Source organism: Falco peregrinus, chromosome 5 (assembly GCF_023634155.1).
Source record: "Falco peregrinus isolate bFalPer1 chromosome 5, bFalPer1.pri, whole genome shotgun sequence".
Lineage (NCBI taxonomy): Eukaryota > Metazoa > Chordata > Aves > Falconiformes > Falconidae > Falco > Falco peregrinus.
Genome location: NC_073725.1, coordinates 76,802,153 through 76,827,304, shown reverse-complemented (window position 1 = coordinate 76,827,304; position 25,152 = coordinate 76,802,153). Strand labels below are relative to the sequence as shown.

At 40.7% G+C, this 25,152-nt stretch overlaps 1 protein-coding gene across 5 annotated transcripts in view; it reads left to right on the top strand.

Moving 5' to 3' along the window:
- CLUAP1 (clusterin associated protein 1) overlaps positions 1–25,152 on the top strand; it is a 68,737-nt gene that overhangs the window by 19,275 nt on the left and 24,310 nt on the right. For all 5 annotated transcript variants that reach the window (XM_055805805.1, XM_055805802.1, XM_055805804.1 and 2 more), the window contains 3 exons: positions 2,613–2,696; positions 4,745–4,878; positions 6,016–6,157. In XM_055805805.1, coding sequence (XP_055661780.1) covers positions 2,613–2,696; positions 4,745–4,878; positions 6,016–6,157 — 360 coding nt within the window. The remainder of the gene's footprint in view (positions 1–2,612; positions 2,697–4,744; positions 4,879–6,015; positions 6,158–25,152) is intronic.

Genomic DNA, 25,152 nt, shown 5'->3' with positions numbered 1-25,152 from the left:
CTTTAATTTTCTAATGGCTTAAAAACATTTAAATTTACCAACTTTGGTATTTTAAAGTAGATGCTTTTCCTAACGTCTCTGTAATCTTTGTGGGGTGTTTATTTTTATCCCAGCATATTAATGTGAGCTGCCTGCCTTTTCATCCTCTTCTGTATGGCCAGTTGCAGGGTCCTTCCTGAAAAGAGATATTAAAAATAAAAGTTTTCTCTTTGGAAGTTTTCATAGGATAACAAGAAATGGCCCAGTGAAGGGTACCCAGGGAAGCTGTTACAAACATCCATTAAAAAATTTGTGTACAGCTCTCGATAGTCTCAAAATATATTTATTTTTCCATTGTATTTCCATTATATATTACTGTTTTTTTCCATTATATTTACTATATTTTTTCACTTAAGTTTACAACTCTAAAGTGTCAAAATTAGGTTAATGGCACTGTTTGTAATGGTGAAGTGAAAAATATATGTATAAATGCAGGGTCTTAGAGGGGAGAGCCGTGTATGTACAGAAGCTATAATGGTCCACTTGGATCATCCTGCCCATCTGTTGGGGTGGGAGGAGTTTAATTGCCCTGACCTTCTTCTTTTCCAGTTTAACCCTGATTCCACAGTCTGAAAATACAAGTTTCTTGTCTTTACACTACTCTTCATTGGCCTGACAAATTCTTCTAAGCAGGTGTTAATGTAGGACTGAACCTTGTAGAAAATTATGTGGATTCTTGCATGAAGACTGTGTTTTGTACATGAAAATTCCATGGGTAGTAGAGGGAAGGTGAAGAAGAAAAGACGTTAAACTTGTGTCAATTTTTCCAACTTAAAAGGGTAGATCCTCAGCCGTGTATCTAAACCCCATCAGTTACCCTGACCTGATACACACTGCAGTGACTTGTGCGTGTTCTGTGGGTGTTTTACTTGACTACTGAAAGGAAATTGGTAAGGGAGTTGTTTATAATTAAAAACTAAGGTCCTTGCTATTTCTTTTATCTCTTTAGAAAGCAGGAAGGAAAATAATTTCCTCCGCCCTGCTGAATGATCAACTTTTTTTTTTTTATTAAATATGTTAGTTCTGTGGCAGAGATGTTTCTGTCAGAAGAACTGAGTACAGTTGGCAGGGCAGTGTCTTCACCAGGCTGATCCTAGCTGCCATTTCAGTTCAAGCAAAGTCCTCACAAATAAATAGGCATTTTGGTGAGCTGGTTAAATGCATGATGTTCTCAGAATTGCTACTGAGCTACATTATTCTTGTTTGGTCTTCCTCCAGGAGTGTCTACCTGTACAGTTATTCAGGAATATGTATTGTGCAGACCCTTTGTACCTTATTTTCACTGAAATTAACTTTCTGTTGCTTGGAGCTTGTATTTCGGTGTGGACAGGGAGTGTTCACAAGCACTTTAGGCAGTGTAAGCTGTCACTGCCACCAACAGATGTAACTCCTGTCACTCTCCCCAACATAATATTTCTTCTATTTCTTTTCTTGTGCCAGGAAAAAAAGCCTTCTTGCAGCATGTGGCAGGCTTATTCAGAGGACTGATCCAGTGGAGGAATAAGCTCAGCACAAAAATCATTTCTTGGCAGGATGAGCTCCCTGGCTGGGTTCACCATGCAACTCCCTGAACTTCATTTGGTAGGGAGGGAGCTAGGCTGCCTGTGCTGGTACTTACTTAGGCAATCTGGAGTGTCTGGCATGGTAGCTTAACAAAGTGATTGTATCTGCTTCCAGAATTCATCTTGTAGTAGGCTGGGTACAGCTTGTTGCAATGTGTTTAAAGCATTTTTAGATTCTTAGTCAGATGTTCTCTAGAGAGATGCTATTTCCATCTTTATCCACCTGTTACCAAATGGTTTGCCAACATAAGATGATTTTAAGGACATTGAGCTGCAAAAATCTCCCTCCTCTCCTCCCAGTAGCAAACAAGTAATGCAGTGTTTTCATTTAATGACCAGGTCAGTGTTGTAAGACATCATACAGACAGGTGCACACTAAATACCGATAAGCCCATCCCCAAAACTGCTGAGAGTGGAAGAGGTTATTTCATCCTTTGGGATATAAACAAGGATCACTTGGGTTTGTTTTTCTGAACCACTTATTTATCAAAATCAGAGAAGTCCATACATCTGCATCATCTGATTTTCATATGGGTTTTGGAGGCACTTGCTGCCTGTTGCAGCTGCCTGGCAGAGTTAGATGGGTTCATAGTGCTTGTTACTCCATAATTTTTGTGACACCATGCTCATCTACCTACACTATTGTTTTCACAGGTCATGGTGTAAAGGTGATGAAATCTTCTGTGCTATGTTGCATACCTTGCTCAACATGTAATAACCAGTGCAGTTTCCAAAGATCTGCATTCAAGAATACTTGCAGTTCAGACAATAGCACTTACCTTGTTTTGAAAAGATGCCTTAATTCCTCAGTGTTAATCTTTAGCCTCACTTAACTGACTTTTTCATCATCTCCTGTTCTTTAAATCATCTGAGCCTTGGTGAATAAACACTAAATCCTATTCCATTAATTATGCAGATGATCATGTCATTATTGCTTGACCACCCTCAGTTCTGCATATATCAGTTCCTTTGTATAGTGTTTAAATGTACTGGTATATTTTTATTTCATAGGAAGCAAGAACAGAATCTATTGCCAGACCTTTGGAGATAAATGAGGCTGAGAAGATGATGAAAGTTGCCATTGACTGTGTTCTGGTAAGCAAAATGGTATTTATTATATCATTCCTCTCCTGCAAGGATAACATAGCTCTTTTATCAGCAGGCTAGAGTTAAGAGTGCCAAAGCACCCATCACCTTCAGCTGGTGGACCGCTGCTGCACGTGGTTAGTTAATGGCTAATGTTGAACTTTAATGGCTAATGCAGACGTTGGTCTTTAGGTAACATCAAATGTTGAACAGAAGTTCATCCAGGCAGAGGTCAGGCTGTGATTACTCCTTGTGTCATGGTAATGAGTACGGTCACTGATGATCCTTATGGTTTATTTGGGAAATCTGCTGTGTTCAAAGTGAACAAGCATTTTAATTGAAACTGCTGGTTTTCCTGACAGAGTGAATGAGGTGTTGGCACATTGATGATGGTGAGCTGGCAGTCAGAAATCACAGCCTGCAGCAGAAAGGGTAAACTATGCTAGCAGCAGCACCTAGGAGAACACATTAAGACCATTCTGCTGTCATTGTTGCACTGTGTAACTGCATTGGTTCAGTGTGCAGAAACATTCCTCCAGTAGGTGCATCAAAGAACTGCACTTGGCCTCTCTCGGGAGAAAACGCATTTTAGTGATATTCCCTGCCTTTGTTAGGAGCTCAGTGGTAACCCCAGAAGCTCTACAGGAGGGATAAAAATTGCCTAAAGCAGCACAGAAATCTCCATCCCATCTACATTGTCTAAGCCACGTAAACTTTGCAGTCAAGGCTGCAAGGGGTGTACTTGGTAACTCAGGATGTGCTGGTACCTCTGGAGTTGTGAAGTTGGGCTTGGGAAGCAGGATAGCTGGGCTGCCCAGGGAGGGAGAAGAACTGGTTCTGTGCTAATTGGTGCCATGCCAGTGCGTCGTTGTTAGTCTGGTTTTGGCAGACCTTTTGTCTGTCCCAGTCTCCACAACACTGTCCTTGCTCCAGTGCTTGGGTTCCTGTATTTCTGAACCATTTGCTGCACTCACAGCCACTGTGCAAGTATGGTGGTTAATTAAATCCTAGTGATTACTGTAAGTTATTTAAATGCAGACTGTATCCAGTCCAATTGTATAATTACAAGGAGTGGAGTTCCAGGTTTAAACAGCCAATGCATAATCAATAAATACTTCAAGCGATCTTTCCTTATGTTTCTGCTCTACTCAGTCTATATGAATTCTAAATGTGGTTAATATGCATTGTTATTCTGTGCAGTAGAGCTAATAAACTAACAGCAGCATAGTAGAGCAATTGGCTTCTTGGGAAACAGCAGTAATGCACCTCAGCTGGTTTAGTTCTGGACCAGTTAATGAAATGACCTATTATAGCTGAACAGCACCTGACAGTTACTGCTGGAATTTCAGCAAATGTGAAGCCCTCTCTCACTCAAAAGGCACTCACAGTTCCCTGAGCATGAGCACACTGAATGTCCTCAGCTCATTTTAATAAACTGGAATATTCACACTTTTCCCTTCTGGTTCCTGTGGCACATATTCTAATGTTCAGGATGCTTCCCAGATTTTGAAAAGATGCATAAAGCAAGACTTAGAAAAGGATGAAGATATTTGGATAGAGTAAGTTCTTTATAAAACAGACCATTATCTTAAAGAGGAAAAAAGAAAAAGATGGAAACTACAATTCCCTAAAATAGTACCAAAAATAATTGCATTTCTCATCTGAGTTTATCCAGATACTTACATGTCAGGACATGTCCTTATGTATCCTGTTAGATATTTTGGGGGACGCTTCTTCCTATCTTTTACTGCTTTTTTCCAGTGGGAAGGAAAAATAATGTTAATGCTCAGGGCAAGCTGTGGGGTTTTCTTCTTTCTTCTTTAAGAATGTCTGGAAAAAAATCAGGTATTTTAAATTTGTAAATGCCCAGTTAGTTCACTATCCTCACCACAAAGAACTTTTTAATTTTCATTGCCTAGCCATTTTACGTTTTAGCTCATGGTTGTAATGTTGTTTGATAACGTGAGATGCGAGATTATATGGAACAATGTTCAGCATCTGAAAGATAATTCTAATTATTTCAATGCAAGCCATGGTTCACCATCCTTCTCCTTTAGGAACAAGTCCAGAAGACTAAAGACATGTTGAGTAATGTGGCTTTGGATGAAGCCAATTTGGAAGCCAAGATTGAAAAACGAAAATTGGAACTGGAAAGAAGCCAGAAGAGGCTACAGACTCTACAAAGTGTTCGGTAAAGATTATGAACTGATTATCTACTGCATAAATGAGTGTTAGCATAAATGGTGGAACTGTGCATTGTTAATGCTTAGAGCAGCGAGGAGGGAGCCTGTAATGAGGCTGAGATGATGGCCTGTGGAAAAGAGAGATTCTTTTCTCTGGAAATACCCAGTCTGGATTGTGACTGTTGATTTTTCATGTATTATAAATCAGAATTTCAGACTGTTAAAAATGGCCAGAATATTATTTGTTGGAGTTGCTTAATTCCTGCTTGAGCTGTACAAAATGGTCAGGTAGTATGTCTTTTCTTTTCCTTTGTCATTAAACATAGATTGTGTCAGGTAGTTCTCCTGAAAGCAGCAACTGGTACAAACATTCCCTCGGATCCCAGAGGCTTCTAGCGTTCTTAGCCACCAACAGAAAAAGTGCATTATGCATCTTTTTTTAGGATCAGTTCCTCTAGGCAGTGATACAGCCCGCTGTAAAATCAAGATCTTCAGGTTCACAGTTTGGGTTGATTTCTTGCCCTTAATTAAACTTCAGGTTTATACAATCTACAAGATCATGCTCTATTTTTGACCTAATATGGGGGAAAAGAAAAAAAAATAATTCAAAAAATGAGTCGTGGAAGGGATGAGATTGATTCATATATGCATTTTGATCAGTAACACTTTGGAGGAAGTGCACTGGGTAGGCGTGAATCATTGACAGCAGCAGTGTTCTTTGGGGTGCAACGGTTAGCTCTGTTGTATCGGGACATCGGCCCTTACTGGTGTCTAGTCTCAGCAGTTTTGTAGCAAATAAGTCTCCAGCCATGCTACAAGCTAGGTTTTTTAACTCATGGAACAGCAGGATAATTAAGTTAGATTTGCTTCTAAAGGGACCAAAATTGCCTTTCTGCCTGTTTGAAAGGAAACGGTATATGTAAAGGTATATCCTTTGCTATATGTAATTTTTGCAGGATGGTTTAATGAGTTTTTGTGTCTTATGCTTTTAGTCTCTGAAGTAGTGTGGAACCTTAAAACAAAAGGTCCTTTTAGATTGGTTTAGTAGATGTGAAAAGGAAGCTGCAAAACCAAAAATGCTTCTTTCAGAATTCTGCATATACAGGTCAATATTTTGCTGATTAGTTTGTGCTTGTTCTCTCCAGTCCTGCTTTTATGGATGAGTATGAGAAGATTGAGGAGCAACTGCAGAAACAATACAGTAGTTACCTAGAAAAATTCCGTAATCTGACCTACATGGAGCAGCTCCTGGATGATCATCGACGGACAGAGCAAGAGATGTTTGAGGTAAGACAGCTTAGAAATGCTCAGCAAGACTGTATATCTTGTAGTTCTCGGCCTTACAACAGAAAATGTTTTAATAGCTTTTTGCCAAAGCATCACATTACACATTGTAGAGTCAGCTCTGAGTGACAGGCAGTCTACTGACAATTCAGTAAGTGTGACTGCTCTTGGACGAGCATAAAACAGCTTTATTTTTTGAGTTAGTGAAGTTAAACCAGTGTAGTGATGCCACTTTCCATCTCTGACTCCCCCGACTCATTTTCCGTTGATGTTTTTTGTTCATGAAGAATGCTTTCAACATTTCTAATCTTCCTTATTGTTATCATCTGCCAACAACTGTGTAAGGGTGCCTCAGCACAAGGCTCTTCAATTTCCTCGTAGTAGTCCTCTTCAATGAAAACAGCAAAGAGTATCAGTGGAAAGGTCTGATATACTGGAATCCTCTCTCACATAGACTTCAGCTTTGTTTGATGTAAATTCTTATTTCTGTTGACTTGCTGAATTGTATCGGCTCAGTGTAGTTCTGTATTTTGTATCCTGCTGGATAATCTGCATCTCTATCTTGTCTTGCTCCATGCTTTTCTTTTTTGTGTTTATTGGACTACAGCGCTTTCAGCCAACCTCTCATTCAGCTTCCTGTAGCTTCATGTTTTACTTGTTTGGCTTTTCGTCCTTCTCACAGTCATTACCCAGTGTATCTTCTGTTCTTCACTGAAAACATGTTTCAGTGAATGATCTCCCCTTGGACCTTAATACTGGTGGGTGTGCTATACCTTCAGTTAACCAATGCTTCCTCTTTCTGGATTGTCCTATCTTTCAAATGCAGATCATGTTTTATTTTGTCAACACAACTTACTCTTGTTCCTGGCAGAAATGTGGGAGAGCTGTGCATGATGTTCCTTCTGCCTAGCTATGACTGCCTGTTTTGCTTTTGCTGTGTCTCTATGTCTACTGATGTGAAAAAAAAGTCATTTGACCCCAAGTTTTTCAGTCTTCTCCTTTAAAGGACTCATACCTGTGTTTAGTTACAGTAAAATTTTGTGACCTGTGCTTCAGCTGCAAATAAGGCTCAGTAACTTTATAGTCCCCCTTCTCCTATTAGCTGTCTCTCTTGCATCTGTGAGATATCTTCTTGGAAAGCCTTGTTGTTCTAGAGAAGAATCCTTTCATGATTGCCCACACTCTGTTCCTGCATGTCTAAGCCACGCAGTACAATGTACAGGTGCCTTCATAACCAGGCTTCAGGCTGTTCTGCAGTCTGGAGAAAATATGGTAATTTCCGTCACCTTTTGGATGTAGGAAAAGACATGCTGTGTTCTTTTGAGAAGCCTCAAATATTTTGCTGCATTATTTGCTTGAGGGATAAAATAACCTGTCTTTTAAGAAGATAACATGGGATTTTGACTTTTTAATCATTGTGAACCAATTTCCCATTAACCTCCCTTTTTATAAGCACTGTCTTTCTGGACGTTATTCCACGTATTTCTAATCTGTAGCCAGCTTGGTATTTTCATGTGTCTTGTTTTATAATGTTCTAGTTCTTCCCCACATCTCTGGCCAAAAAAAAATAAAAATGTCCTCAATTAAATCATAATCTTGAAATGAAGCCTACAATCTGATTTTTTCCCTTCTGTTCAAATGCCATAGAGACTTAATACCAAAAGTAGAAATGTTTTGAACAGAGCTACCTGAAACTTTTTATAAATTCATGCACGGAAGTTAGTAATGAGTTGGTGTACAGCTCGTTCAGGGGATTTTTGTTAAAAGATAATAAGACAAAGAAAAAACCTGTGCAATTCAGGGCTGTGGCTGTGCTTAGAATGTGGAGAACACTTTTTATTTTCCTTTGTCTCCTTCTTTCTCTGAGACACCTGGAAATCTACCCATATGGTTTGGCTTTTCATTTACTAGGATAATCACGTAACAGTGCTTCAGCATTGTACAGAATTAAAGAGTATTAAAGCTTGTGACAAAAAGATGTGGTTTTTCTCTGCACCCTTCTGTCACTTGTTGTATGCAGTCTGTATTAGCAGGCATCAGAACTGGCAACATTTTTAAGTTGCACCTTATGCTAAAAGCAAATTGTCATCAGGTCGTCTGCATTTGCAATGCGTTCTTGCCATGTCTGGTGGTCTGTGCTTCAGTGTCTCTTAACTATGGCCTCAAGTGATCCAGTTACTTGCTGAATCCTGTTTCTGTTAAATACTTTGTGTTAGCTTAAACCAGCATGAAGCTTACCTGTCAAGTCTGGTTCTATAACTTGAGCTTAACCTTGAAAGTACCCCGAGATCATTTTATTTCACTTCCTATATATTAGTCTGTTAATCTTTTCACTGAAGAGTGTTAGGGAAGACCAAAACTAAAAAGGGGGGGGGGGGGGGGGGGGAAATGCATTTTACAGTTGCTGTTCAGAACTGGATAGAGGACCATGGGGATCAAGAACAAAAAATTGAAGTATCTAAAAATACTTCAAATATTTAAAGGTTGAGACTCTAACCATCTCTTTGTGGGCAGCAATACAGTGGCTCAAGTAGCTGTGACTGCTTTGTTGTAGAAGCTGTTGCTTTGGTAGCAGAAGAGGCTTCGTGTGTATGTGTCTCTTAAGCCAGATTTTCAGGAGTGATGGAGTCCAAACTATTATTTGAAGTAATTATGAAATGTCAGTGCTCAAAATAAGGCTCCAGGACTTGGTAAGTGAAAGAAGATGAATGTGGGTCCCAACTGAGCCAAGAGACTTGCCTTGGCGCAAGTCCTATTTCCAAACCAGTGAGGCAATTATTTTATTTTCTATTTTTAAAAGATGGCACACTGTTTAATCCATTTCAGATTAGTCTCTTGCCAACCTGGAACACCAGAGTGTTTCTTGCACTTCTGTCAGTCTTGATCTGCTTTTCAGGTGATACTTCATCGACTTTGGCTACTTGTTGGTGAAGCAAAACTGTGGGTCGTTTATTACAAGCTTGGAAAAAAAAGCAGTCTGCTCCAAAATGATGCTGCATGTTGTCCTAAAGTTTATCATCTTGTGTCTTTTTCAAAATCAACTGTGGAAAAAGTAACAAGGGTAATTACATTTAATCCATTTTAATACACACTCTCTCCAGCTGCCAAAAAACACTGAAAATGATGTTGATTTTTTCCAACCTTGATTTGTTTTTTGTTCCACCAAACAAATCTTAATTATCTTCTGTAGTAGAAGTGAGAGTCAATTCTTTTATCATTGGTGTGTATTTTGTTAAGTAGCTTGTCAGAGAAAAGCAACAGGAATGTAATTAGATTAATCCAGTCCTCCGTGTGCTGTTCAGTACTGAGGACTGATTTCCAGACCCCTTTTCTTGACTAGGTGCATGTTTTTAGGAGGAATTTTTGTTCTGATTGAGAGAATGTTGCTGAATAACAAGACTAATCTCTAGTGCAGTTAGACTTAGAGCTGTTTCGGTACCCTGCTGACGTTGCACAGCTAATGACCTGGACCAGAGTGCGTTTCCTAATTAGAAAAGTGATTTAAAGATTGTACCCAAGCACACGGTTTTAATTAAGTAACATTGAGCAGCTGAAGCACTCCAGCCTCTCCAGACTGCAGTGCTGGTGGTTTGTGTGGATTTTTTTTGTTTGTTCTTTCATGTGGGAGGTGCACAGGGCGCTCCTCTCCATGCAACTGTAGCTCCTGTTGTTTTGAGGTTGCTGTTCCCTTTTCCTCTCTGTGTCCGTAATAATATGGAGCAGTGGTTGGTGAGCAATTGGCAGGAGTCTCCTGCCAGGTGCTGGGCTGAGAAATCTCTCTCTCTGTTAAAACAAACTTAAAGGCTTGGTTTTGAGTCTGAACTGAATGAATTGCAAGAACTAAACAGTTAATTGATGATGAAATTACCACCTGCAAAGCACCTGCGTGTTTGATGTGGGAGCCCTTTGAAATGTATGAAAAATACGAAATCATTTTTCTGTTATCAACTCTCATTTGTGGAGATGTCAGAAGTCCTCACATGACTCCTCCTTTGAGTGAGTTTCTCACACTTACTGACAAACTGTCATGCGCTACTTATTATCGGATCTGAGGAATTTAAACAAGGGCCTTTTGTCTTTGCAGTTTCCTTAGCCTTTTCTCATTTTCAGCCACTTCGTTTATTCTGTTTCTGTTCTCTTGTGCTGCTCGTGGACTTAATCCATCTTCTTGCATTTCTGTGCAGAAGCAGGGATTTATGTGCCATGTCTCCTCAAAGATTTGTCCTCATTTCTCTACTTTGTAAAATATTCAGGCTTCATTAATTTTTATCCTGTTTTTAAGATGGAATTGTTTCTCATGTTTAGACATGAAAGCTATTAGAACTTTGGATGCCCTAAAAATCAGTTTTAGGGTTTTTCAGATTTGGGGGTTGAAATTTTCTATAGACTATACATGAATGCCTCTCTTAAAGGACAACGCAGGCTAATGCAGTTCAAAAAGGTGGTTTTGAAACTGGCTTGTGTAATGCCAGAGTAACTTGGCAATATCCTTTAGCATTTGCCTTTTCTCTAGACACAATATGCTTATTCTTTGTTGTGCTTCTCAGAGGACATCTCTGAAGTACTTTCTTTTTTCAGCTACTTTCACCTAAGGTATTTTAAGACTGTTTTGTGCTAGTGCTGTGAAATCTCAACTAGGGAATACCATGGAGTGGTGGGCACATAGAAGAGGTTGTTCTAAGCCACGCAGTCATTATCTTTGGTTTGGGATTGCTTAAACTGTTTTTCTTTTCATTATTATGATATTATCTATCAGTACACTATCAGTAACCAGTCCATCATGATTAAGCAAAGAAAAGCCACATAAACAGACTGTAACATAAACATAATTGTGACTTTCCCTTTGCGACCCACTCTGCCCCAATAAAATCCCTTCTTCATTAAACTTATATGGGGTTTTTATCAGAGCTGCATACCTGAAGCAGGCGCTTTATTCTGAATATGCATTTAATAGGGATATCTGACTTCTGCTGCACTGTGAGATACTCCTTGGTTCTGCTGCTTTTCATGTCTTTTTGCATTGAGCTGTCCCACATGAAATATTAAATCTAAACATTCCCATTGCAATGTCTTCTTGCTGAAATAGCCAGACAGAAGGTTAATATGAGAAGCCGTTGGTTACAGTCTTTAATTTTCTAGCTAATGTGCATTTGAATTATGACTGGTAACATTTTTATAGGTACCAGGAGAGCACTCCTGGTCCAGTGTTGCTGAATTATGTTGAATATCAGATGTAAAAGTAAGCACAGGCATCTTAATTGTTGATTGCTTCTATTTTGCCATTTAGTCTGGTGTACAAGTATGGCGTTATTGGTGCACTGAGACACACAAATCCCATAATGGAAAAATGTGGGGAAAGAATAGAGGAGGAGGAAGGGAATGCATAGGGAGACAGTAGGGGCAATGAAGCACAGGAGAAAAGAACAGAGGAAATTGGTGGCCTGAGAAATGATGGTCACACAAAGGAGAAGATGGAGATAGAGAACATGTAGGAGGGCATGTGAAAAGCATGGTAGAAAAGATGGAAGGGTTGCTATGTGCATTCATTCTACTGAAGCAAAAATCTGCAATCCCCTGCCAATACCACAGTGACTAGATCTAGACTCTCAAAGGTACCTCTAAATGCCCTGAAGTACTTGGGTGCTTTATTATATATACTCCCTAAGCTCCTGGTGCTTTATTGATACAGTCTCCTGTTAAAAGCTATAGGAAAACTTTCTGGGAAATGAAAACAATTGAGATCAGCTGAATTGATCTCAATCGGATCAACCAACTCAGTGCTTGAATATCCACTCAGGATCATCAAGATTATCCAGACAGCTGATGTGCCAGGTGGGTGAACAAACTTGTCCTAGGATCCCAAATTTGGGGTCATTTGACTCACAGCTTCAAGTTCTTAATGTCTGACAGACTCTAGAACTTATTTTTTCACAGACCTAGAGATCAAACAAGAAATTATTAAAACTCTAATCATCACTTGTAGGCTTTTCTGAGCAATGAAAACATTCATATCCTGCCTTCAGCAGCCCATGAACTCCTTAGCAGAAGAGGTGAAGAGGTTCCTGGTGCATCAGGGCTCTGTGCTATGCCTGGGTATGAACCCCCTACATAGGCTACTCAGTATGGTTCATTCTTGCTGCTATTGTAAAACTGTGCTAATTCTGTTGTATATTAAATACTCTGCAGTTGGGGAAAAAACTCGGGGAGAGTATCTACTCAGTTTTGCAGTGTACGAAGTCAGGGTGAGTTTGTCATGCCAGCAGTTGCTTCTGTGAAGTATGAGATGTAACGACTCTCATCAGTGGTGTAGCTTGGAAACCCATAAATGCTTTTCACAAATAGAAATCAGACAGTCTGATCTCTAATACTTTTAGATCTTAGGTTGCCTGACTGAATTTCTTCTGCAGCAGTTCTACTCCAGAAGAAACACTGCGTAAAAACAATCTTTATTTACCGCATTTTGAATGTACTCCCTTTTAGGTTTTAAGCATTCTCTTTATCCAGTTGTATTTGGTAAGAAGATAGAGTAAGTGGATTGTTCATCTTACAGTCTTTCTGCCTTCCCTGTCAGCCTGCATTACGCTTTTGAATATTCCCAACTACTTTAGATGTGTGAATTATGTAACAGAAATCTAGCTTGACATTCACTCAGAATAGGAAACAGTCAGATCGCTTGAAGCAACTCTGATCAAGCAGATCAATTTTTTCTCCCCCATGGATCAACACATAAAAATCATTATAAGAAACCTTTTAATAGGTGATTAGAAACCAAGGACTTGATCAAAAGAAAAAGTTAAAATAACTCTTATTTTGGGGCTGATGTTTTGCAAGTGGTTTGCACCAAATGACCTAAGTAGGTAATGTTAAAATGACGTGTATGAAATTTAGGAGGTTTATGCTCTGCTACTGGTACTTAGCTGCAGAGAAAAGTAGCTATGAGACTAGCATTTTGATTCGCACAGCCGTGCATAATCTCATAATGTGCAAAACAGTAAGGTTTGAGGTTTTAAATGTTTAAAAAGTAAAATAATTTTTGGGTTTCTGGCTGTGTAGAAACATTGTCTAGTTCAGTGCTGTGAAATGTGAAAATTAAATACTATGCACGTATGAACAGTAGACCTCTTGGACAGGTGTCCTGGCAGAACCCTTGTCTAACACCCACCTATAGCCCATGGGCTGCAGTGCGAGTTACTGCACCTTGCACGGTCATTGCCTTCTCCTCTGAGAGCTCCAGAATACTGTCGGGATTCTTTGAAGATGATTCTGATATTGAGATAACCAGTGGGCCAAATTGTGAGCCATACCATTTCAGAAGCATTGCAGCAGGGTCAAACATCAGGACTAAGGAAAAGTAAGAAATCCTAGGGCAAGCAGTATACCTTTCTGCCTGGGAATTGAGAGTCACATTTGTTTTGCTAGAAATCCATTTACATTCTCATTTGGGCTTACCTTGAGCTCGATGTAGTTCTGAAATCAACGGAAATCTCCATTTTAGGCCACTACATTCTGAGACTCTCCTTTTTAAAAATTTGTTGACTTGGAGGGCTATATGCCTGCCTCCTACTCAAGCTTTGTTGCATCTTTGAGAGGACTGAAAACAAACCTGACCTGGTCAGAGCCTGGCCTGTTAAGCAGGGTCTAACTCATTTTGGCAGTGCTGCATTCACCTCAAATACCTGCTGGTGGCCACGTTTTAACAAGAAACAAGGGCTTCATATATAGCATCCTGCAGCTCAGTTCCTGCTCGGCCACAAAGATTTTTAAACCAACAGCTCCTGGTTTTTAATCTGTAGAGTAGGCTGGAATGAAGCTATCCTGTATCCTACTACTTGAGCTGAGTGGTTAGAAGAATCATGGAATGGTCGAGGTTGGAAGAGACCTCTGGGAATCATCTAGTCCAACCGCCTGCTGAAGCAGGGTCTCCTAGAGCCGGTTGCACAGAATCACATCCAGGCAGGTTTTGAATGTCTCCAGAGAAGGAGACTGCACAGCCTCTCTGGGCACCCTATTCCAGGACTCTGTCACCTTCACAGTAAAGTTTTTTCTTCATATTCAGATGGAATTTCCTGTGTTGCAGTTCGGATTTCTTGCAGAAGAACACAGAGTTATTTAAACTAGAAAGAAGGATGTGTCAGGTGAAACCTGATGCTGGTTGTGCAGAGGTTTTGTGTTAAAGAATCATAGCCTGATGCATGTGAACAGTCCTAGAAACAGTGCTTGCTATCCCCTTTCAAAAGAGAGATTTGTCTGCACCATTACTTTATCTTTACTTTCTTCTACTCTAACCCACCACAATGAGGTATTTAAAAATAGTTTTATCCTAGTCTTTTAAGCTAGTAGCTAGAGTACTGTCCTGGTGAGCAGGAACTAGGAGTACAAGTGTTTTCAAGCCAGAGAAATCATAAAAACCAGGTCTCTAATTCCTGTGCTAGGGCTCTAACAAAAGACTAACAAAAGGAAGGGGCTTGCTGGTGCTGCCTCTTGATTTGGGATTTGACTGGTGGGAAATAAGAAATAAAGTGAAGTGTGTGTCAGCCCCCTGTTGAAGAGATTCTTTGGTATAAGAAACATGGGCTGTATTGGAGGTAATTGATCTCAAGATGGAAGGCAACAGATTCCATTATCAATTCCTGGAACCATGAAATTCACCAAGAAAACTACTCTTTAATAAATTCTCTCCTTGAAAAGAGCCAATAATCCCGACAAGGGTTTGTGCTATCAGTGACACAGGGAGAGGATAATTCTGATATTAGATTCTAGCAGTGATGTCGCAGTGACTGCTTTATGGTGGTGAACAAGACACAGCTGTGACTACTAACTTCCAATCAATATTAATTTGGATGATAATTTCTTCAGTCACTGCAAACTGACCTCAGGTTTACATTACAGAATTGTACATTAATTCAAATAAATCCCATATCCAACCAATATTGCTTGTAAGCTTGATACAATAAAAATGGAAGACATGAAGTGAATGCTCAATGAGCTGTTATTGAGTTGCTATAATTCATACCTTCCACAAAAGCAAATAGGAAAATGGAGAGGACTTGTCATTATGGTAAACTTGCATTGTATCTAATGATGAATAAATTTGATTCACAGGTTAAAGTCCATCCTCTGTCATGTGATTTTAGGCAGTAGTGAATTCCTGCGTTTTTTTGCTGACTTGAAGCTTCTTGTATGAAAGTACTTTAACTGGAAAATTCTGAGCAGAAAGTGTTAGTCTGGGTCTTTTTGTTGTTGTTGTTGCTTCTTTTTTTCTTCATTCTGTTTAGATTTCTCTCAGTGCTGGCAGATGATTTAAAGGCCTGTGATCTCAACTAGCCTTGTGTTGCAATCTCTGTCAGTGCCTTATCAATGCTTTTGTCTTCTGTCTCTTCACCATCCTCCATCCTCTCGAGCCATGCCCTGTCGTAAATGGTCACGTAAATCCTCAGCGGTGTGCTCAGTGCTGTGTTTCCTCTAATGTTTCCTTAGCTCTGACCTGTGGTTCCTGTATGGTTCAAGAGTATTTCTTACATCCCCTTGGGACCTTTGACTTCAAGCCTTTAGCCAGCTTTATTGAATCTGTATCTTGCTGAATCTGAAAGGAAAACCTTAACCTAGTGTAATCATGCTAGATGTGCCTGTAGGCAGGATTCCTGTGCTGCTTTAACCAACTGAAACAGGCGTTTATGGTGGTGCTTGTTTTGGTGAATCATGACAGCACAAAACTCCTTGCGCTCAAAATGACCCAATTTATGTGAATAATGAGGCAGCTCTTGTCGGTGGTGCAGCAAAGCATGCTGTAGGAGCTGTGTTGAGAAAGCAGTTCAGCAGAAGCATTTGGTATATGTTGTCTGGTTTTTTGGAAAGGCTTCTCCATATTTATGGTGCCTTTTTCTCATTGCTGTTGAGCAAATGGAGCTAGTCAAGGGAAAAGGTACATCAGTCTGAAAAGAAGTGATCCGTACTGTGCAAAATGCACATGAAGGTGTGGGGAGAGCTGGCTGGCCCAAGAAGTAATGGAAATAGGGGGCATGTGTGCATGCAAGAAGGGATCCTAATCATCAGAGCTTCGGAAAGAGGGAGGAGCGGTGGGTCATGGAGTAAAGGAAGATTTGAAGCCTTGTTGACTCCAGAATTGGCAGAGCTCATGATGAAGGGGATGAGGTTGCACAGAGCTGGACTGGTATCCTTTCTGTGAGCTTTCATGTAGCTTATGTCAAATTCCTTGAATTGCCATGCATCCTAATATATAGCCCAAAACAAGTAGAGTACAGCAGTGGAGAGGAGTATTTGAGGTGGAAAGTTTTGGGTGGGTTTGTTGGTTTATTTTAATAGAAAACCAGTCAAAATACCTAAATAACTTTTAAACCTGCTTTCTTGGTCACTGATTCACCGATTAATTCTTTTCAAAGCAAAGTTTGCTATAGCATCAGACAACATTGCTCAAGATTTTGTCCAGCCCAGTCTTGAAAGCCTCCAAGGACAGAGACTGTGCAGCCTCTTTGGGCAAGCTGTTCACTATTCCACTGTTCTAAGGAAAAACGTGTAATGTGTAGTCACAGAAAAAAGTGGACTAACCTGTGCAGAAAGCTTTTATATTGCATCAAAAGTTGCTCAAGAAACATGCTACTAGGAGACTTACTTATTTACTGTATGAGAATAAGAGGGCAAAGCTGCAGAGAGATGCAAAGAGAGTTCATACAAAGCATTAGTATGACATCCTAGTCTATAGGCAGGTCAGAAACCCCATTCCATAGTGCAAAAATAAACAATTAGCGTGCTAGAATTTGTCCCTCTGAGCTCATTTGCTCTTTCTGTTTAGTTCCTTCCTTTTGAGTTCCCAAAGGGAAGGTATTAATGTCTAGGTGAGACCTTCATGCACGGTCTGCTTCTTCAAGAGGAACAGTAACTGCTCTGCCTTAAGTCTCAGGACGCTACCTCGCAACTTCATGTTAAGTGTGCTGTTCACTTCAACTCCAATTTATCTACTTTGCAAAGTGGTTATTGCAGCATTTGAGCTGGATGTGCTGAAGTCAGAACTTGCAAAGTTCTTTTGGAATCTGTAGAAAAAAGTGTATGAGATGCATGTTAAACCAATCTAATTTTAAAATACTTGTTGAGGATTGCGTTACATCCTGTTACCTTAAGCGCGTTTTTTGAGTACACGTCGCTGTCTGGTTTTGTGTAGCCTGAGCACAGTATCATTAAGAGCCGCTGCCTTAGAATAGGGTCATTGTAGGTACCCTAAGCCATAAATTGCATCTTTTCCTGTCTCTGCCTTCTGCTACTCACATGACCCCATGCAAAGGCTCAGCTGGGCACCCTGTTCCTTTCTCCTTTTTCCCACAGATCCCCGATAGCAGTTACCTTCCTAAAGACTATTCCCTAAAACAAAATCACCGTAAGAGCCCATGCTAGATTTATTTTTTTTTACTATGATAGCTTTCCTTTATGATTCATTTCATTTACACTAGAAAACATTTTAGCTTTTCTCCTAATTTTTATGATTGCATGAATGAAGTTAAGTTAATTAACATGCTTTTCCTTAAGAAGATAGACCTTTCAATAAACTTTGGAGGTATTTTTGTGACTTCTGTTGATGGAAGTGCACTTCAGTAGTTATCTAACGGAGCTAATTGTTAATTTTGGTAAATGTGATCACTGGAGTTGGTGTGTCACAATTTCTTGGGGGAGGATGATATGTTCTGTGGCACCTGTGTACTTTGAATGGACCAACATGAGTGCTCTTTGGTCTCTATCTACTGAGCCTGCCAAGTTGGATTTGGTGTTTCACTTGGATAAGTGCTATTCTGTCAGCTTGACTAATATTTTGCCCCATTTATTGAAGTACTTTTACTGTATCTAGTACAGTACTCTTAGTGAACAATTCTTCCACAAGAAGCAGCAAAATGCAAGGTTAGCAGGGCTTAAAGCAGGAAAAGAATAACCTAGAAAGACAGAGTCACGTTGTGAAGTAGTGTAAGTTTTGCAATTTTTCAAAATAATTTGATTCTTCTGAAAATAGATATCAATGACAGGTAATGTTTAGCGGGGGCAGAAGAAGTTTCAACATTAGAGAAACCCAGCTTTTTCTGAAGAAGGAAAATGAATCAAATTATTAATTTAAAATAATGACACTACAGCAGAGATTAATCCAGTCTCCTTCAACTGGCAGTGGTGGTGCCAGTATTATGATAACAGTTGATGAATTTCTGGTGAGTATCAGTTAAGTGTATAAAATACTCAAGTATGCTTTAGATGTGTTTCAGTGGAAATTATTACTGCAAAATTACTATTAATGATGAGAGGCAATAACTGTTTCAGCACATTGAAGGGAGGGGAAAAATGGGAGTAATGAGAATAAGGAGACAGATGGTCTTATAATAGGTGTTGATGATTTTCAATTCATTAAATGTGTGTTCATCCACTGGAAGGATGACCTCTATAAAAGTTTAAATGGCCAGTGGTGATGGCTTTCAGATGCTCCTCAGGCCAGGCCAAAATGGCAAGGATGCATAAATGTCTGTAAAAGCTAAGTATTCATTAGCATGAACATTAATGAGGGATCCAGAGAATCTGCTAGAACAAGGTCATGTTTTCTTTTCTGGGGCAGAACTCTATTTGGAGCAGCGTTTGTTTGAAGACCACATTCTCTAAAGCACTGTACTTCACCTAATACTGGGGGTTTGAGGGAGTCTGCTGCTTCTGTGTTCGTCAGAGAGCTCTGTCACAGAGACAGCACTTCATAATTACTGAGGTGGTGTCATCAGGTAAAGAAGAATAACCTCTAGATGCAAAATCTATCTCAGTGCCAGAAAGCCAGAGTCCCACTTTGTTGCTGGCTCTAAGTAGCTGCAAGCCAGCTTCTCTGTGGTTCTACACTGTTTAGTGTGTGCAACGTCATGTGATATGGAAAGGAAATCTTTAATTTTAAGTTTTGGTAACTTTTGTAGGAAAACAAAAGTCCCAGTCAAAAGACTGTAGACAAGAGATGGGAAACCAAAAGACCACTCTGGTCATATTGCCAGCTGTGACTTGGTTTTGTCTTTTTTACTGAAGTGGGATGGTCTGTTAACAATAAGCATTTAAAAGTTCAAGGTTAAAATGAATATTAGTTTATGCAGTGTGATCTGTGTTGTTTCATAGGTCAGCAGTTTGTCCTCTGATCCTTAACCACCAACTCTCAAAGGGCTCATCACCTATCAGAAGGCAATGTTCCGCACATTCAGAATGCTTTGCAGAGGGAGCAACCCCTCCTCATCTCCCAGCCTGTCCTTTCTAGAGCACCTATATTCACCTAGTGCAATCGTCCAAACATGAAAGCTGTCTCACCACATTTCTGTAATCCTGATGGGATCAAAGCTATGCACCTATGCATCTTCTAACTCCCCCTGTTTTGTTTCCTGATTGTATGTACTTGTGTTGGGGCATTTGAGTGGGATCCCGCTTGCGCTGCCATCACAGGGAACATACCAGAGCTTCCCCTTCACTGTTCACAGTGCCCCTGTTTCTGGTCAGGCTATCACTATCATCATTATTCCCTGACAGACCTAGTCTGAAGCCCTCCTCATAGGTTAGTGAGCCTGTTGGTAAAGAGTCTTCTGTCCCACTTTTTCAGATAGATCTTCTCTCTTTCCCATAATCTTCATTCCTCAACAGAATAAAAAGGAGCAAACCCCATAGCATTGCAGTCACTTTTAGTCAGGCATAACTATAGCCATGTTCCAATTCAAATAATAAAACTGGACGGGAATGTAGAGCGAGGTATTTAGTAGTAGTTCAGCATAATAGGAAGTGTCATCTACTATTCTTTAAGAACAGTTCCAGGTTAGTTGGTACCTCATGCTATCGTGAACCTTAGCTGTGCAACCTCAGTGATGTGTTCACTTACCTTTCTGTTGTAGCTAGCAGGCTTCCTCTTATTAAAAGTGCTGTCACATTCTCTGTTCAGGCACTGCACAATTTCTCCTCTTCCTTATATCTCACCCCTGCTGAATGAGTGGCAACACTCTATTATGAAAAACAAATGTCATTGTGTGCGTGTACCAAGAGCTATTCCCAGCCGCTTTGTTCTATAACAAAGCAAGAAGCAGCTGCTGAGATTAATAGGCAAGGTGAAGATGAGGTGGTTCAATCCATCATCAAAATGGTTCGCTTTAAGTGTACTATAGAGCAATAGGTTTACTGCTATTCTCTGGCAAATCACAAGGAAAAAAAAACCCGCAGAAGGAAACATTGTTTTCCCTTACTAAGATGAAAAGGTTATACATAGAGCATAGATTTCTGGGATTGGGATGATGCCTGAGAACAGAAGGCATAGCCTAGGCAAAAATTAAAATGCCAGCATCCAAACAAAAAAAGAGCGAGCTGCAATTGTCCCATTCTTCTATACCTACCCCCTTCCTATTTTTCCCCACTTCTTTCCCTTTTCTTTCTCCTTAGTGGTAACCATGTTGTCTGGCAGCTGGCTGCAGGGCACAGATTCTTTATATTCAAAATCCTGGTACTGTTTTCTGCACAACCTTCCCAACAGAAGTTTGAGTTTAACTTAGAAACAGCTGACATGTTTCAAATGATCATATACTGCGTCATTTTATTCTTTCTGATCTTGAGCCTTTTAGACTTGCTGCTTTGCAATCTGCAGGGGCAGAGTTGTCTTCTATCTCCTGATTTCAGCAGCTTGATGTTATTAAGCCAATACTTAGCAGCATTAGGGGTATCGTAAGGGACTGGCAGGCAAGAAACCGTGTGGCTTATTGAAATCCTGGATCGCTTGCCTCAAGGCAAGCACCGGGTCAGTGGCAGAGCTAGTTGTCTGTGAGGCTGCTGCTGGAGAATATCCTCCATGGTGGTATATTGGCCTCTGATTAAAAACAAAAAAGCCCCAACCAATCTCCCCCATCCCAGACCCTGCACAAGGTTGTGTGTAGTTTGCATGTCGTTGTAATTGCATGCTGTTCAGTAATCTTTCTCTTAAAGAAATTAGAAAGCATAGTCAATAAATGAAAAAGCATTTCTCAGGCTCTGCTTTTCCATAGTTTTCTGTAAAAAAATATTTTCAGAGTCAGCTTCCATTTACCCTGCTGCAGGAACTCACAATTGACGTTTTATTTGTCTGAAGAGCAATAGGTTAGATTATATTAAAACATTCTGCCAAACAGCCATGTGTTTTGTTCTATTGCTGTTTGGAATGCCAAAGACTTTCATAGTCAGATGTGAGATGGAAAGCCATCTGCCTTGCCAATTAAAGTAGACTGAGATACAGAATATCTGTATTGTTCTCGTTCAGACTCTGTTCTGCAAAAAATATACATTTGTCTTTAGTGCATTCAGTGTGCTGTAGAAGACTGGTAACTTTCTTGCTGAATTGGGCATGAAAAAAGCACAGTTGATTGTAAACATAGGTGAAACTTACTTGTTTTAAAAGCCTTTGTTTGTCCTAGTATTTCAACAAAAGTATTCTTTATTTCCTGTTGCTGCTGTCTCTGTATAGACCGTTTGCTTCTGTGTCACAATATAAGGTGCCTGCTGAGGGAGGCTGGTGACATGACAGGTGACTAAGGTGAACTGAGCCCTGATTCTAAAAGACATGAATAAGTTACTAGGAATGAGAAATAGTTCTGACTTGATATAAGGAAACTTTTTCACCATTTGGATAGTCAGGTATTGGAACAGGTTGCCCAGACAAGTTGATAGGTCTCTCTCTCCTTGGATGTTTTTAAGATCCAACGAGCTCAAGCCCTGAGCCACTCTGGTCTGATCCTTCTTCAAGCAGAAGGTTGGGCTGGTGGCTTCTGAAGGTCCCTTGGAGCTGGGGTTGTTCTAAGCATTAGCAACAAAGTCCTGCCTTGCTGCCCATTTCACTAAGCTGTCTGCTTTGAGTTTGTGAAGTGATTGATTTGATTACTCATTGAAGGGCAGATTTACACCTAGAAAACGCTGCATAATGTATGAGAGAGAGAAGGAAAAGTTCCATCTCTGCCTCTAAAGCAGGATTTTCAGCCTCAGTGATCTCTGCTGTCCTGAAAGGTCTGGGAGCTCCCTCTGACAGGGCAGGTTGGGTCTGGGTTGTGCTAATTGGCACTTTAATTGCATTAATTTGATACTGTGATTCCACAGTGTATGCGGCCACTTTAATTTGGGTAAAGTTTACTTGTAGAGTAAGATACATGCAGCGTTTGCCTGCAGCATTTCAGCCTTGTTTGTTTACTGGAGAGACTGAACAGGGCACCTAAATGTTGGCTCCGGCTCATACAGCATCCCGAGGTGCCCAGGCTGTTCCCTGCAGGTGCTTCACGAGGTCAAGGCTACACCTCTTGTTTCATGGAGCTGTCACTCTGCCACTCTGCGCAGAAAGCTGGACTGTTGTCCTGTGTGGAGTGCTAGTCCGTTGTACGACGTGTATGTGTTGAAAGAGTATCTATGGTGTTACGGTCCGTCACGCCCTTAGCTTCTCTCCCTTGTCACATTTGAGAAGCCCTGGGTCACACAGAGGTGGCCAGCCTAAAACAGAACAGCATCTCTGATCAGCATGGTCTTGTTTTCACTGAGCTGATATAAATCGTGGCTGTTAAGTGTGAATAATGTGAAGTGTGGGGAGTGGTGTCTGCAGTGAAGGTGGAAGCCGCTGAGGCCAAAAGCTGCAGCCTGATGACAGCAGTCATTAAAAGCAGCAGGTAGAAAGAGAAGCTGAAGCTACCACTGACTCCGCTGTTTATAAGTTGTCATTGGTTTTACACCCAAAATCTTAAACCAATAAAGCTGTTATAATTCTTTCACTAATTTAACAGAGCTAAGATTTTGCCATGGATTCTTTTAAGTAAGTATGTAACTTTAAAAAATTACATGATAAATTTCATTTACTTTCTAGATATATGATCTGCCCATCGCTTCTGCCCCCTTCTTTGAAGATCTTGCTTGTTAAGGACTGTAAACCGAACTTAACTGATGCTATCCTGGTTCCAACTGGTCTGAGGCTGCCCTTTTGAAAGTTTTTGTTGCTGCAGGTTTTGATAAGCTTTTGCAGAGTGTAGTTTGGCAGCACAGCTGAACTGATGGAGTGATGGGCTACTCTTGAAAGGGACAATGTACAGTCCAGCAACTCCCTTGGGCTGACAGCAGCGTTTGACTGAGTGTGCATTGAGTGATTCAGAAACATAAACCAGTAGAAAACCAACTTTTTCCTGCCAGTTAAGTCTCTGGGCTGGCTTGCTACAACATCAGCTGAGCTACTGACAGCAGCACAAGTAAGAGGCTAGAGGAAAGGGGGAGAAGTGGCTTGTATGTATGGTTAAACCATTTTCTTAGACTTCATTTATCTTGTATTTTGAGTTCATAAACCAGCACTGAAGCTGAAACAAACAGTACCCCATCTTCCTACCCCTGCTGTTTTTCCCACAACTGCAACATCTTATCCTCCACTGTGCCTGTCAAGAATTTGTGTAGCCGCATGCTGAACTGCAACAAGGAGTTTGCCTGGCTTAATTTTGTTTTGATGGATTAGTTTTCACCAGGTTTCTTATGTGTCGCTGCACAAATGCTTGCACCAGAGTGAGAGAGTGAAAAAAGGGAAGGAGCGAGCGGCCCGGGGTGCAGCGCAGGGTGACTGCTTATTTGACTGACTTTGAATTGCCAGCTACAGCTGTCTTAACTTGTGCCTGTAATCACAGTATCAGGCAATGATTATATCTGTACCCATTATTTCACTGATCTGTGGACATTTTCTGAGTTGCTGTGGTTTAACCCCAGCCGGCAACCCAGCACCAAACAGCTGCTTGCTCACTCCCCCTCACCCAGAGGGATGGGGAGAAGGATCAGAAAGGAATGTAAAACTCCAGGGTTGAGATAAGAACAATTTAACAGGTAAAGCAAAAGCTGCATGCACAAGCAAAGCAAAGCAAGGAATTAATTCCCCACTTCCCATGGGCAGGCAGGTGTTCAGCTGTCCCCAGGGAAGCAGGGCTCCATCACACGTAATGGTTACTGGGGAAGACAAACGCCATAATGCCAAATGTCCCCCCCTTCCTTCTTCTTCCCCCAGTTTATATACTCAGCGTGATGTCATATGGTATGGAATAACTTTTTGGCTAGCTTGGGTCACCTGTACTGGCCGTGTCCCCTCCCAATTTCCTGTGCTCCCCCAGCCCTCTGGCTGGCAGGGCCCAAGGAACTGAAAAGTCCTTGATTTAGTATAAACATCACCCAGCAACAACTAAAACCATCAGTGCATTGTCAACATTGTTCTCACATCAGAGCCAAAACACAGCACTATACTAACTACTAAGAAGAAAATTAACTTTATCCCAGTAAAACCAGGACATGAGTTTATGAATTTGTCCCCATGACATTTGGTAGATGTCTTTTTTTTTTTTTTTTTTCCTCCCTGTAGATTTTCTTTGCCATATGCACTGTGTAGGCTGCAACAGCCAGTGAGGTTGAAATTCAGGTGGCTGATTGATCCCTTCCTTACTCCATTGTTCCAAAGACATAGCAATGGGGAGGCTGTGTCATAAATGCTTGCTGGGGCAGGGGCAAGACTTGTTTAAACCACTGACCATCTTTAAATCTTAAGACTGACTGGGAGAAACCAAGAAACCAGATAGGGAGGACAAGGTAGGAAAAGAATATAGCAGCTGTGAGGCTCAGTCAGAAAATGTTGGGACCCACTGTTAGAGAGGGAGGTCTTGGGACGGGCATGTGCTACAGAGACCAAGGGAAACACTGGTAGCTAGGAACCTCTGAAAATTTTGCCTCATGTCCACATTCATTTTGACTTTCATCAGTCTTTAAAAAAGCTTTGCTAACACTGAGGAGGATGGAGAATGTTAATCATTGCAGTAGTTCCCCTTCTCAGTTGAACTGAGCTGTGCAGATTTGCAGGCGGCGTGCAGATGAGTTGTTGCTATGTGGAGATCACTTGTATCACGGTCAACAGCATGGACCAAGAGGAGGCAGGTAACCTTTATTGGCCCACTTACCATAACCGCGCCATCCTCAGCATCCTTGCATCT